The sequence below is a fragment of the Mycteria americana genome, chromosome 1, assembly GCF_035582795.1.
Source record: "Mycteria americana isolate JAX WOST 10 ecotype Jacksonville Zoo and Gardens chromosome 1, USCA_MyAme_1.0, whole genome shotgun sequence".
Taxonomy (NCBI): Eukaryota; Metazoa; Chordata; class Aves; order Ciconiiformes; family Ciconiidae; genus Mycteria; species Mycteria americana.
In genome coordinates, this window is record NC_134365.1 from 204,265,790 (window position 1) to 204,281,732 (window position 15,943).

Below are 15,943 nucleotides of genomic sequence, written 5' to 3' on the forward strand. Positions count from 1 at the left end.
CAGGGTGGGTATCAAAAGCATGTGCAGAAGTGGTATCTTTGTGTTTAAAGTACTTCTGCCTACTAAACGTACAGTCTGGGAGGAAAAACTAGAGAAGATTAATTCCCTTTTTACTTTCTCCCTGCTTCTATCTCCTGGTTTTGCACATTTCCGGAATCTAAATATTTAGGGATAATTGTGAGCTGGCAACCTGATGCGCCCGTCGAAGTGGGATTGAAAACAGAGCCCATACAGTTCAGTGCTGGGCTCTGAAATGTTTCCCCTGTCCTTCGGGTGAACCTTTCTTGGCACTTCCAGTTACTCCTTTCCATCCAGGGGTGTCACCACTAGGTGACTCTCCAGCAGCCTGACCTGATGCCTGTTCAGGACAGTGAAAGTCCTCCTATTACATTTATTGGTATTTGGGTCATGGCCAGAAAGAAACACCACACCAACACGCGCTTTGGTCTTCCTTGTTGTGGCATGTCGTCTTTGCCCATACACATCTTTAGTTTTATTGGTCACATACTCAGACAAATATGTCTTCTGAAGGCAATTTAATGGGTTAATGAGTATTATAAAATCAATACATAATAACAAAAATGACAGCAGCAGTAATCATAATGAAAAGGATGAAGACTTAGATAGAAAACTAGTATTATGGGGGAAGATAAAATTAAATCTGAGTCATTGATTAGCAATGACCTAGCAGGTTAGATTCAAGCATTATTGCCCACACAACATTCTGTTCATCAAAATAGAGGAGGCCTTGATTTTTCAGAGAATTACTGCAGAAATGCTTAATTTTACAGATACAAAAGCCAAAGAAAAAATAAGTGAGTTTTCAGTTAGCTCTTTTTACACTGTCTTGTAGTGCGTGCAACCAAAACATGGGAGTCAGTTTTCCTCTCTGATTCACCTACTTCTGCATAATGTTTTACATGTAATAATGGAGCTGATTTGGTTTATTGACATTAGCCAAACAGAAAACAGTAAGAAAGAAAAATAAACAAAAGGTTGCTTTAATGTGAGCAAAAATATACCAGCTACAAAGAATAAAGACTGCCTTAGAAAATAGACCTATTGTGTGTCAGATGTGCTAGGAGAGTATCTTGGCTCTGCGTATCGTTATTTTTCTTCCTGGTAGGATTAACCTGCCACAGGAGCTTCTCTGGCACCTTGGAGATCAGAATGTTGTTGCTATTGCTATTATACGTTTAGATGAAATGGCGGATAATAATTTTTTCAAATTACTTCAGCTGTGGTAGTCTCTGCTGTTGTCAGTAATACTTCTTTTCCCCTTTTTTTTTCAAATAAGATGACAACTTGAAAGTATGTCTTTACATTATTTTTATAAAATTAAAAGGAAGTATAAGTAAGAAAATATTCTTGCATATGCATTTTAGAGCTACCTGTGGCTGTGGTAATAGCCAGAGTTTTCTAGAAAATTAACTGGCCATAGAAATGATAGAGATACACAGTTCACCAGTGCGTCATAATTTATAAAGCAGTGGGAAGGTGATAAGTTGAAGCAAAAAAATTAGGAAAGAACTGGTTCTTCGGGCACTATTTTTTAACATCTCTAGCCTTTTCTCACTGACAAAGTAAGGAATATAAACAGAGTAAAGACGTAAGCTTGTTTTAGGTAACTGTTTTTGCAAATTATCTGCCCTGCTGTAGTTTTTATCTAATGCTTTTGGCACTGTTTTTATCTGCAATCCTTTCAGCCTTGTCTTCTCAGACACTGAGAGCTTTGATCCAATGAGCAAATAGTGGTCTGCTTATCCTTCACCCGGTGCAATTCCTCGTGCTCGGTGGTTGCTGTGCATCTGTTCTCTCGTGAGGTGTGTGGCCAAATTCTGCTTCTGCTGAAATCAACAGGAATCTTAATTCCTGCTTTGGCAAAAGTGGGATTGAGTCCTCTGTCCCCTGCAAACAGCAGAGATGTCCCCAGACGTCCTATTTGGCAACCCAGTTTCTGCTACCTTACACATCTGTCTTCTGCTTTATATTCAGAATGAAGATGGTAGAGAAAATACCTTTCCTCTTACAGTAGCAATTAAAGCTCCTTATTATCCTAACAGGAAGTGGCAGGGGGAGGCTGCAGCTCTTTTCACAATATTTACGATAACCCACATGAAAGTCTAGTACATACAAACATTTAGGTTAACTTTTCCCCGGAGATGTCTGCATAAGAACTACCGGGACATCCTTGTGCCAATAAGGAAGAGATGTTTTTAAAAACAGTGCAAAGGAATTGCTCCCGAGTGATTCATTACTTTAGATGCTGTGTAGGATAATAGATGGGAAAAGGTAACAAGGTGTAGCCTGTGAGGTCATTTAGGACTGCTGCCTGCTCCGGTTTGTGGAGCAGTCTCCTGTAAGTTATCCTGGCATGAAGTGGCCTTTAATCCTGCAACAGCTTACAGGTACTTTTCCCAGTCACAATGATGTTGTCTCCTCTCAAAAGGAAGTGGCTCCGAGTGTCCAAAGCGGCTGTAGAGAAACGAGGAGGAAGGATGGATGGAGCAGACAGGGAGGCAGGATTAGTACATTTGGTTTAGAGGGCATTAGGTGTTTTGACACTCCTACTGAGCGGTGTCTCAATATATAATTTGCAATCCAAGTAACAATAGCACTGCCTCACAGGCAAGTTCATTGCAATACTGACTGCAGATACCATCTTCTGCTGTAATTGTTTCTTGAGACGGGCTTTCCTTCTAGTTCACAACTGTCGTTCATTAGTACCATGAGGGGGCATGCAGACTTGACAGAGCAGGTATATAGGGAAATGAGGTGGTTTGGCTGGGAGTCATTGCAAATGAGAAATATTTAATAGTCATGCAATACTGCAATTATGTATTATGTATCATATTAATATTATTCGGTACTCACATATCTATAGGGTTCAGTATATGGGCCTGCCTGAGTGTGTAAATATAAATACGCACAAGCAACTTAAAAGGATTTATTTCATGAGTTGGGGATGACAGCACAATTCAAAAGCAGCACGATCCCAGATAATGACTACAGATAACGCCAAGCATGTACCAGTGAAGACTTTACGGTGTTTAAATATTAACGTCAGTGTTTGTGCAAGATTTTTGATACATTTTCCGGTGAAAGGCACGTTCATGCAGTGCCTGATACGGTCGATGTTAGAGTAAGTGTGGTTGTTTGTATTTTTTCTTCTCTCTGGAACGCGCAAATGTAAAGCCAGGAGGTAGTTCTTCGCCACTAACGCCACCTTCCCGCTGGCGCGCGAGCAGGCCGAAGACCCGCCCCGCCGCGAGCGCGGGGGCGGTGCTGCGTGGCAGGCGCTCGGGTGTGGTTCTGGCCGCCGCCGCCAGGTGGCGCCCGGGTCTGCGCCCGCCGCCTCCCCCGGGAACGGGCGGGAGACGCGAGCGCGTCGCATCCTGAGGAGAAAGCCCAACTCCTCCTGCTTGGGCTCTAAAAGGCCACGGGGTGGAGATAAGAGATGGTCTCCGCTTTCGGGACTTCAGCAAAACTGCTCTGGGCTTGTTTTCCGGGCAGTCGCTGTGACTGCGGCCACTCCCAGCATACCTCATGCCTGGCTCTGTGTGCTTTTCCTCCTCCTGGTATCTTGGATCCCCTTTGCTAAGGCCACAGGAGTGAGGTCATGAAGTTGGCGCTTGAGAGCACGTTGTTCATCGCCTCCTCCTGTTTCACATTACTACTAGGCTGTTTTCCATGCCGCAGATGGCGTTTATGGTGTTTAGTCACTCCCATGGTGCCGCAATATCTCTGATGATTAACGTTTTTGCCTTTGTAATAAGTTTATTTCAAATGGCTAGCACTTGTGCATATGTCTGTGTAATCTTCTTCGAGGGAAATATTCACTCGTTTACCAAAAATGTCTCTCTCCTGCCCTCCCGTTCTTCAGATGCCACCAGATGAACAGTAGGCGCTGGTATGGACGATATACCCTGTATCAATGGAAATACATCCATTTCCAGACTAGATATTTAATTTTAAGTTTGTTTGGTGAATTAATGTTGTCTCAGAGAATATGAGGTTTTATTTAAGTTGATAACTGAAATAATTTATGTTCTCTGAGAGCATCTGTATTCCTAGACGTGGGTTTTACCACTAATTAAGGTGGAAGATTTACATGAAAGCCTCACTAAAACATTAGTATTACATCTCTAGGCTCTGCACAAAGTCTTGTTCTGTTGCCATCAGAATCAGTTGGGGCGTGGATTTGCTGCATTTGCATCTGTATATTAGGCACTTGCATAACGTAATTTGAAAACAAGTAACTTTGCATGTCCGTTGCACTCTTCTGACTCCTTTGCAACTGTACCTTGTTCTTTTATGTCCAGGTAAACAATTCATTCCTGTGCCCTCTTGGTCTAAAACCTGAACTTGCTATTAAACAGCTTCTTCAGTTGCAGCTACATGTGTGTAGCTTGTTCAGGCTTTGCCTCTGCATGGCAGAACATTCATATTCATTATTAGTTGCTTCCATACATATTAAACACAGGCAGAATCACTATGCAGCAAGGAAAGAAGAAAATGTGATAAACTCGTTGAACATGTTGTATGAATACCTATTAGTTGAATTCACAATTTATTATTCTCCTTTATGTAGAAAATGTGTGGTGGGCACCTCAGCGTCAGGGCCTCAGTAAGCTTCCTCTTGAAAATCGGAATAATCTTGTTATTGCTTCTGCTTAAATGAGTGAATAAATACTTCAAGAATTGCTTTGTTAGAGTGTTATTTATTCTAATTCAATTATTGGGTGAACTTAATCTTACTTTCAATTAGTTTTATAATGCTTATGAATTATTACCTCATTTTTGCAAGGAAGAAGGATGCACTTCTTCAAGGCAGAGCATAATGCAAGCATATGAGTCATCCACTTAATCTCATTGTTAAGCTGGAGAATTCTGCTGTCACTAAAACGTTTATGTGATTGCTGTGAATGTATCATGTCCCACCGTATCTTTTAAAAAGTCATTATTTGTAGAAATATACTGTAAATACTTAAATGAACAACAGGGAGAGTTCCTAATGATGTGCCTGTAATATCTAAAATGGCTTAAAAAGAAATTGTTTGACTTTTTTTTTTTTTCCTTTCTAGCAAACTTCTGAAGAGAAAGCAGTCTGAAACAGGGCTGCAGGGAGTGACTGGAGAATGGTTTGAAGAAATACAAAGAAAAAAATTTCAGAATTACATTGATGTCAATAGAATGCTAAAAGCACCATTAGAGCATCAGCTAAGGAAGAACAAAAACAGCAGTGAGTTGCATTTTTCCATTTCCTTATCCACATCATAATGGTCACCAAACCAATGTCTTTGAGCATTTCAGAGTGTAATAGCTAAGGAGTTTCCGAAATTGCATTGAGTTTCTTCTCATGTCAAAGTTTTACCAAAGATACATTTTCAAAATGACTATGTTTCTTTAAGCAGATTCTGTTAAAAGCACAGCTGGGAGTCACAACAGAAAATCCCTGATATTCTTATCACATAGTTAGAATCATAGAACAGCCCAGGTTGGAAGGACATCAGAAGATCATCTGGCCCAACCTTTCATGGGAAAGGGAGCTTGGGTGAAATTATCTAGCACCCTGTCCAGTCGCATCTTGTAAACCTCCAGTGATGGGGACTCCACCATATCCCCGGGGAGGTTGTTCCAGTGATTGATTGTCCTCTCTGTAGAAAATTTCTTTCTTAATCAAGATGAAGTTGCTGTAATTATAGTAAATATAGTGGCGGTTTCCCAATCAAAGCAGTAATGTTTACTTTGTACAAAAACTGTTTCGGTTTTACCTAGTTTTACCTAGTTAAAGAAACTAGAAGCACCTAAATGACATTTGGAATAAGTAGGTAATCTGGGTTTGGGTGAGAGAGGTTTGACTGTACCGGTGGAAAACTTTTCCTGGTGCCACTGGGCTAAAGGTGGGCCAGTGCTGATTATCAGCATGTGTGACAAAGCCTGGAAAGTTGGGCTGACCAGGAAGCAACTTCTGGACATCTCATTTCACAGGTTCTGTTGCCCATCCAAAGTGAACATGCACAAGAAACATGGTGTCTCTATACCAGACATGGCACTCTGTACTGTCTTTTTAATCTTCCATCCAGATAGTTTTCATGCATAATATATGCTTTTATTTCATTCACATTTCTGCATGGTTTTCATTGAGCTCTTCCTATTTGTGCTTCATAGCAACTGGAAGCAGAGTCTTGTATTTCAAAAGAAAAGTGAAACCCTAAAAATTTTCTGAAACTACAGACCTACACAGAACAGATCTCTCTCTTTCCTGACTCTTTTTCCCCAACATTCCCTCTAGTCCACAGCTATCTACTGTTTTTCTCTCTCAGAGGTGGTCTAATTGATGTGTTAGCTAACTAAACTCTGTGTAATTGTTCTCTGGTATTTACCTTTGAAAGCTGCTGCTTCTATTTCAGATCTGAAGAAGGGGTTGTGGGCCTCAGAGGCTTTTCTGATATTTCCAACTGTATGAGTTGGTTTAATAAAAGGTACGACTTCTACCCACAAGCCTTGCTCTGTCTACATCCGTAGACCATACTGGCTACAGCAGAGTGCTATTAGGACTCTCCTGATGTCACCTTCATTGTCAAGTCAAACAATGCCACCAAGAGGTTAGGCTCTGAAAGGGATAAAGGATACAGCATTTTGTAATACACAGTGATTGTCACTGAAGTGAAAGCCACATATTGCACACAGGATTTAAATCACATGACATGAATTCTTCACTTCACTTTGGACTAGGTCCAAAATGCTTCCCCTTGCTGTTGTTATCAGTGACACTTTGCTCTCATTTCTGGTTTTGCTTTCTCCTACAGTCATTGGATAAGCATTTTTCAGGCTGTTGTATTGTTTCAGGCATATGATGTTTTAAATGGAAAAAAAAAAAGATGCAGTGCCTTATTCCTGAGTGAAGTCTTGTTTCCTTATGTCCTCTGATTTCCTGTGGCCTGTTTTATAGCAGACCCTGCAGTTTCTTTCCCTAATCTGTGAGCAGTACTCATCCTCTCCTTCACACCAATTGCCAGCTGATTTTACAGGCAGACTGGGTTTACGTTGTGTTTGAAGAAATCAAATCATAACCTTCCCAAAGAAATCATTCATTATAATCTTGCATTTAAAATACAGTTCCGATATTCAGTTTGTAGCAGAAAAAAATGTACTCCAGTGGCCATGGGAATCCCATCATAAAGAATTGTATGGTACAGAAGACACCTTAATCTGAATTACTGTTATGTAGTTACATTGCAGTCTATTAAACTATAGTGTATTCAGGGTTGTCATATTTATATTTCTTACAAAGGTGAAAAGAAAGTAACTAATGATTGTGGGTGCCTCAATTTTAAAATGTCTAATTTCCCTATTATTTTAAAACTGTTCTGTTTTTCAAATGGTTGAGTGCTGATTACTTTCTGAAAATCAGCCTCATTTATCTCGCATGCGTCACCCAAACCCAATAATACTTTTTGAAACTTTAGACCTGTTTATCTTTCTCTTAGTCTTCTAGTTAGTCACTATACACCAGCATGTCACATAATCTGCCCAAAAATGTCAATAAAACTGGATTTTTCTGGCATAAAAGGTAAGCAAAAGAAAATTGTTCATGAAGACATAACTTTTTATGTATATTTTAATTCTGTATTTAGTAAGAACTTGAAACAAATCAATTTTTTAAATATTTTTAGATCGTAAAGAAGTAAAAATGTCATCCTGCACAAATCCTCAAGCACAAAAGAACACTACAGCTTCCTTTCTGGGGTTCAGATCACCTTTTGCTTGGCTTTTCTCCTTTAGAAAATCAAGGAAAAACCAGACTCAGAAGCAACCACGGTGAGCTATAATCAGAACATACATTACTTCCGGCTTTAAGAAAGTCTACGAATTGTTCTGTGTTTTGTTTAGAAAACTTTGTTAAAATTATTTTTCCAGTCTCTTGCCTTTCACCTCACTGGGAAGACTGGGATTTTACTTGGTCATGTAATGAAAGAGTATCTGTTCTGTGTCAGAAGAATGAGGACTAAGTGGCAAGTAATAGGTAAAGTCTCTTGGCTAAATCTGTTTTGCTCAAATTTTGCATGAAGGCTTTAAGTGTATGAAAGCCCCGAGACTTAGCAGCAGCTGCATCCTATTTAATTCCCTCTCAAGAGGACAAGGTGTAAGGCGCATGGGGATCTGATGCCCTGTGGCTGTGATATAACAGGAAAGTGTAGCTTTCCCAGGCCATGGCAGAGAGTACCAGCCCCAGGCAGCTCTGCTGCATAAGTTCCCACCATTTCTAGCCCAGAGGCAGCTTAGAGGCAGGCCTGCAGCTTTAGCTCTAGCCGGGCAAACAGGGCAGCTCTCCAGTGCTTTTGTCTTCAATGCTTCATCAGGGCTTTGCTTTCAACTGGATCTGAACCAAAGACGGTCTCATATGCAGCGCTGGAGCTGCTGTTGGAAGAGCATCCTTCTCCCTTGCCATCCACAGGGTCAAAGCTGCTGTTCAGACTGAACTTGGGGGCCGGGGGTCTATGCTCGGGCTAGTTAGGCTGACTGTTCTCTTCTAACTTTTGTCCTGTATGATCCTGTAGGTCAGCAGCACCTGAGCGAAATACTACTATTTTTGTGTGCATCTTAGGGTAATGCTTGGGACTGGAAATCATAGGTAAAGGTGCATTGTGCAGTACTGTGAAATCTTAAGTATGAAGCTGCAAGATCTTTGGCACAAAGAGCTGATTTTCACTCTGATTCTCAGGCTGGTATTCTGGTCCGTGCCTGGGGCTCCTAGGTGGCATGATACTAAGACAAGGAACAGCCATAATAAACAATGACAGGGAATGTAAGGCTCTAAAGAAATGATGATTAGTCTGATACGTAGGTTTTGTAGCACAGCAGCTTGCCATTGTGGAGTGTTTGTATCAAAGCTGGAGGTTTAAGGAGAGGTTTGAATAGAGGCCGTGAGGTTAGCTTTGTGGATGTTTACTGGTAACAATTCTCCTACATAGCAACGCAGCCTAGAAACAAAAAAATTTGCACAGTTTTAACAGTGTTCCATACATGTCATCTGCTCCCGTGACATGGTAATGCCCCTTACGCTGGGACATGCCAACATGGGACCGCAGCCCTCCCTGCAGAATAAAGGGCACTTGTGTAACAGCGAATCCGATTTTAAGGGCACTTTATCCTGGTGCACGGTAAGGTAGGCAATGCACAAGCAAAGGTCTAGGCTTTGCTGTAGAATCTAAGCATTGAAATGATTTCTTAATTTAAGAAGGCAAAAAAATAAACCGTGCCTACTCATTGCATCAGCTTTTCTAATATGGGTTTATCTGGCTTTTCCACAGAAAACCTATCGTATCTCAGGCTCAGATGGCTTTGATTTCTTACCGAGCATAGCTTGAAAAATAAACAAGTCAATCCTGACGTGTAGCGAAGCTGATTGCTACATTTTCTAGTCACGCCTTTCTGTCGAAAACTTCCCCCACCCTCTTCTAGGTGTTGCCGTGGCATGTGGTTTGCTTTATGCATAGACAAAGCACTGAAATAACCTGCCTCTCACCAGCTAGAGTTATTTTGGAGAGCTAGTGAAATACAATAGGAGGCAGCACTGTAAATCCTGTAAGTAAGCCTAACTGGCAGAAGCTTTTAAATAGCTAAATATTAATGGCTGTTTAGAGGGTCCTTTCTGTACTGGAGAGACAGTTTCATAAGCTGCGGTGGTGTTTTGCTGTGAGAATAAATTATGGATGCTGCAAAAAAGAGTATGCTTACGTGGAGATTCAGAAGATGCTAATAAAAGGTTTGTAACTGTAGTCTGCAGGTAGTGAAATGTTTGATCACTTTTGGTTCAAAGGTGTTCAGTGTTCTTGAATTCACCCTTATTCTTTTCTAATATGTGTGTGTGATTCACACTGGAAAAGAAATCCTGTTTAATTGTGTTTTCAGCATATTTGAGTTATGTGTTTGTTGCTTAGCTGGCTTCTTATGTAGTACTGATAAGAACAGTATAGAAGAAAACGGATTACACTCTGACATTAGACAGCTCAGAGATGGCCTGGGGAAGACAGGTGCCTTAGTGACAATACTAATTCGCAGCAGATTTTAATTCGTGGATTTATATTATTGGTACCAGTAGTGATAGTAGTAAGTAGAGTCATCTTTTACTTTTAATCTTACATTTGGTTGTCATAAAAAGGATACATATGTATATAAGTGAAAAAGTATAAAATATAACTTCTTGTTTTCCATAGTGAGTACCATTTTTCTGATGGCAAATATTTGTGAACTTGAGCAGCAATTTTATTTCTTTTCTGTTTATGAAAAATAGATAATGTTTACAAGTATGTGTGTATGTGTACGTGCATGTGTGTGCAAAATAATGTAAACATTGCTCAATATCCTTAACCAAAAAAGAAACTGAATTACTTTTTCCTAAAATTAAGCAATATTTCTCTGGAAGTAAGCAAAACTTTAATTTTTAAATGCTGAAAAACATAAAAGTGTTCAGAAAAAATAATGAGGCAGTTTGAGAAGTGGAGGGATTGGCATAGGGAGAAGATTAAAATAACCTTGTCTGTGTAACTTGACAGGGAGGAAAATAAAGCAGGGTGCAATGACCAGTTATTTCTGAAAGAACAGTGACAACAAAGACATGGAGGAATTTAAAATAGTGCCAGAGGTGCAAATGAAAATTTAATTTTTGCCTAGACTATCAGAAGACATTTCTAACTAACATGTCTACTTCAGGTAGCTTCATTGCAGGGAGCTATTAAGACCAAGCACAGCACCAAGTGGGGAGAACTGTAGAGAGGCTTTGCACAGTAAAGCTGAAGAAGAGAACTTCTAACAAAACTTTTACATTTTTGTTATGCATACAATTAAAATTAAGGTAACTCACTAAGCCATGGGATTTCATTGAACTTGGTTTGCAGGCAATCATTGTGATCACTCTGAAAATCACTCTGAAACATAAGCTTCATTCTCAATTTGTTGTAGAAGTATTAAAGCATATTCAACATTATTTTAGTTTAAAGGAAGAGCTACATACATCTCTGAGTCCTGGTTCTGTAAACTTCATTCACAGGGAGCGGTAACCCACTGAATTAATGGCTGTTCATATTCAGTGCTACAAGGAAAAATTAGGACTTTCAGATTCAGATTGTCTGGCTGGATCCTAAGCCCACTGAGGTCAACAGGCTTGTTTCCTTTGGTTTCAGTTGGACCCCATGTCAGAGAGGAATCCTGGTTTTACAGTTCACAATTACAGAAGAAAAAAACAAATTGCACCTTTCAACTGTTCTTCCCTGCCTGCAAGCACATTGCAAACAAATGACAAAGCACTTCAGGAAGAAAGGCTGGGCCACAAAGAACCTGCCAACAAGCTGGTTTATACTTGCTGTTGAAACACAATAAAGTAGTCTACCTGAGCACAAGAAGGTTTTAAGAGCCTAAGAACAAGGTCATTCAAAAAGACTTTGAGACAAACAGGACTGAGCAGAACTGTCTTTCCCTGCTTCACTTTCAAGAATTAACTTCCTGGGAAAAAGCAGTTTCTGAGACAAGGAAGAACTGGCAATAAGCACAAGCTGAGGAACATTTCCTTCAGGGCTTTTGAAGGGGCTGGGTTTGCTTAGTTGTAAAATAAGGATCTGCAGAATCGAATAGGCTCAGTGAAGTCAAGTCCTGTTCTTGTTTCTTTAGTTTATTTTGTATTTTTATGTCTGCAAGTCACCCTGTAGAACAGAATACCTTAAAAGGTTCAGGGTTTCTCGGCTTGTTCTGACCACTGCATTACTCACAGACGCTCTAGCCAGTTCTCTGCCAAGCCCTTGCAGTCCTATGTAGCTTAGGAAAGCAGACGAGCCTTCTACCATGTGCTAAAAATTGGTAAATAAAGGCTGTTTTGGGTGAGTAGCAGCAAGTTCCAAAGTTCACACCGAAAACAATCTGCTGTCTGTCTCTCCTCCTTTGCAGGGGCAGAGCATAGCTCTGCGCCTGAGCAGCGTGAAATGGAAGAGAAAAACAATAGAATTGCAGATGCAAACCACTTACAGATTTACAAGTAGTTAACTTTGGCTATTCGTAGTACCTACTAAATTATTGTTGTTTGGAAAAGGAAGTAATACCATCTTATCATAATGCTGGATTGAAACAATTAATTCATGGCTGTTGCAGACATTGAGATATCAGTAGTTGAGTTCATTCTTGGCTGCGCAGCTATGACATTTGCAAGCTGACAAGGCCAAACTGAATGGTACATTTCCCCAACATGTTTTTGTTAGCAGAATTTTTTGGGGTTGTTAGCAGGATTTTTTGGGGGGGAAGGATGGATTCTTCATAGAGCAGTCTTTTTTCAGATGCTTCTCAATAGTTGTTAAAGAGACTGCTGGATATTTACTACCTGGTAAAATTACATCGCGTTCCTTTCCAAAGCCAACATTTAAATCCTTCTGCCTACAGATATGACAGTTCTGCTAGCCCATCTTCAAAAGTGGAAGAAATGGCAACGGTAAGTAGCTTATCAACTTTATTGTCAGCAACATTTAAACCGCAGATTTTTCAAAAACTAGTCCCCTTGTTTAGGCTGTTGATATAACACCTGTTTAAGTAGTATTCTTGCAGTTCTTTTTTTAAACACTAAGTAAAATGCCTGTGTTGTGAACCTATTGAACCCAGCAGAATGAGCTTGCCCTGTTAATGATACAAGTCCAAAGCTTTCCTAGGTAAGCCCTAAGTCTAGCTCTGATCAGGTTTCAGTTCTCTCTTAATGATGGAATAATTGCATGGATAATTTCCTAGGCCAAAACCCTCACATATTTTGGCAACTGTAACCATCCTGCAAATAGGTCAAAACTCACACCATATTTACTTTCTTTTCATTTGTACAGGGGTGAAAAAGAGTAGCTGACTTGGGCAGGCAGTAACCTAGAGCCTCTCTTGCAACATTTCCATGTGCAGAATTACTGTGTAAATGTAAATTTTGACAGTAGGAAATTATTTTTTGGCTGAATGTTCCATTTTATAAGCACAAGCTCAATTTAAGGATGAAACAACAGATTTATTTCTGATGTAATTTAAGTGCATGCTGTTGAAATAAAGAGGGGACGAAGAAGGTATACAGTATATAATCAAAGGTATAGAGGAGGTAAATTGGCCACCTCCCTTCTCTCATATTTCAAAAACAAAGGGATAATCTATATTAATATATGACTGAAAAAGATCTTATCAGAGAATCCTGCCTATTATATAAATAGACTATTCTAACTAGACAAGTAAAATACTACGAATATTGAGAACTAAAAAGTAGTAAGGGGTTTTACTAAAAAAAAGGAAGAAGAATCTCAGCTAAAATAAATCAGCAGTTCAGCAGTTGTCTGCACTTCTACCATCTGAGATGGTGTGCTGAGAGAAATATGGATGGGATAGGAACTTCTCCAGCTTAACATGTAAACTAAACTCAGATGGGGAATAGGATGACATTTCCCCCACTGCTAAGGTAATTTATCACAGCCCCCTAAAGTGCTGTCTTGCAATATGAAAATTGACTGTGGTGTTAAATTATTAAATCTCTGTTGGGAGGTCAGTGTGTGAATTTTAAAATGTGCTGGTCAAGGAAGAAGTGATTAGGAAAAACTAAATTAAGAGATACAATGCAATAAGGATGCATATGGAGAAAATAAGTAAACTATGCCCTTTATTATAAGGTCATTATAACTTATGTATCCAAAACATGCTACCGTATGAGGACAAGATGAGCAAATCTCCTTATTACATATGTAAAAATCTCTAAAATGCATGTAACTTCACAATCCTCAGCTGCATATTTTAATAATACAGTATTTAATGGACCCACAAAGAGTTTACTGACGTCTGTGACTTGTGACACAATTTGTGATGTGACATGTGAAACATGATTTGAACCCACATGTAGAACTAAAATCACGTTGCCTTACAATTTTTAACAGGCTGAAATGTGTAATTCCCCAACGTCAGCTGAAACAAGTGGTCATTCTTTTGATGCAAACCAAAATGAAAGGATGGAGAAAAGTACACAGGAATGGAATGAACAGCTAGAGAAGGAGTTTTTCAGTGGTAAGTCTGTGTCCTTACTTTGTTCTGATATTATTGTTACCAGAAGTGACTATGGTGACTGGTTTCAGAGAATTTTCTGCAGAAGCATAGGCTGTAAAGATACGGCTCTTTACTTCCTAGCATAGTGGCTGCTTTTTTCTCGCTTCATCTGATAGCAGAATGTCTATGCTGACATTGACTTCAGGATGTGTCACTGGTCACTCTTGGAGCGCATTTCATCTCATACTTATCCAGTTCAGAAGAATCACACCTTAAAAGCGTGCATTCCTCTCTGCTGATTCTGACAGGAGCCCTTTAGAGGCGGACGTACAGTTATGTGAGAAGAATTTCATCCCAGTTTCCTGCATGCATAATTTTGATAATAATGAATTACTGGGCCTAGTTTTATGAATTTTAAAGCCTCAAACCATAGAAGCAAGAGGCATTATGGCATTCAGTTAGCTTTCTGGGAGCCCTTATAGCACCAGTTGAAAGTTGCAGGTTCTTTTTTTTTTTTCTCACTGCTGGGAAGCGAGGCAAGTTCTCTCCCAGCCTATGGGAGTACAGAGGTGTTCTTCCATAAACTTTCTCAGATCTATGCAAAAAAATGTCCATGAATATTACTTTCTACCACCCAAAATTACAAGAGATCACAGAATGACAGCATGATCGGTAAGCAGTGGGTGAGTCGGCAATGCTGGCAGAGGAGAGCACTGCATGGTGGACAGTGGTTCTTCTGAAACTCACATGCCTGTCACCGCTTTTGGGTGTCAGTCATAACTGTGCACACTTGCCCACTGACAGAGAAAAACTGTACATAGCTTGGCTGATGTCCTCCAAATGGCAGACTCAGAAACAATTCGTCTTTTTTCTTGTTCTAAACCGACTCTCTCAGAAGTCTACTCTCCTCTGTGCTGAAGAGCAACTTAGAAAAATGGAAAATTTTAGTACCTTTGTATCACCTTTTATTCCAACTATACATACCGAGCAATGCTTTCTTAATGATTCTGTACTATTAGCACAGAGCTGTAATGACTGATCAGTCAGTCTTTTTTATTTAGATTAGGAAATGCTGTTACAAAACAACCATATCCATTTGTGTTTAAATCTTATGTGTACTATTTTCAAAATACAAAAAGAATACAATTAGTGAAGGCATAATTGGGTTTGCCAATAAAAATACTTCAAATACATTGCTGTCACTTAGTCTTATGACTGAATATCTTGGCTAACTGAGGTGTATAGTGTTTAATTCCAGTTCATGAGACAGTCTACACATATAAATACAGCTTTGTTGCTAGAATGAATCACAGGTTCCTAACCATTTCATTACCCTTTTTTATCCAGAAAATGCCATTTTCAGTGCTCTTTTTTGAAGTAATAAGCTACAGTTTAGTGGAGAACTTCTTTTCTGAATGAAACAAACAATGGACATGCCAGACTACTGAATATGCTTGTTTGATGGTTTGCAGGATTCTGTGTTTTCTTACAGTTACATCGTAACTGTGCTTTGTGAACACACAGAAAGGTTTGCCTAGAGAATTCTTTTCAGGGATTTTTTGCTTACAAACTGGATTAGGAAAGTTTACACACACACATATATATAGCACGTGAATAAGAGTTCAGACTTCAAATTGTTTTGGTTTTCTTTTAAATAGCATAAAGACTAACATTTACATAAAGAGCAGTTTTAAGATCAGTCATGGAGCAGCGCATTTTTTTCCTTGTAGTCATAATGGGTGACCGCTGAAAGGTCCTGTGGAGGAAGAATGTGTGGTTTAGGAAGGGTTTTGAATGCTAAGAAGCTGACTCCTTTCAAAACCAGTTCTGATTATTAATGTAGTACATTAAGCTTTTTAACATCAATAGTCTGTATCAAGTATCTTTTTTTCCTGTGCAG

At 39.5% G+C, this 15,943-nt stretch overlaps 1 protein-coding gene across 3 annotated transcripts in view; it reads left to right on the forward strand.

Annotated features, from left to right (window-relative positions):
* The window catches only part of EXPH5 (exophilin 5), a 35,376-nt gene that overhangs the window by 11,487 nt on the left and 7,946 nt on the right, over window positions 1–15,943 (forward strand). The window contains exons 2-5 of one of the 3 annotated variants that reach the window (XM_075490981.1): window positions 5,085–5,242; window positions 7,680–7,824; window positions 12,433–12,481; window positions 13,938–14,064. In XM_075490981.1, coding sequence (XP_075347096.1) covers window positions 5,085–5,242; window positions 7,680–7,824; window positions 12,433–12,481; window positions 13,938–14,064 — 479 coding nt within the window. Of the gene's footprint in view, window positions 1–5,084; window positions 5,243–7,679; window positions 7,825–9,352; window positions 9,773–12,432; window positions 12,482–13,937; window positions 14,065–15,943 lie in introns of those variants that run through there. The other 2 variants (XM_075490982.1, XM_075490983.1) reach the window with 2 other exon arrangements.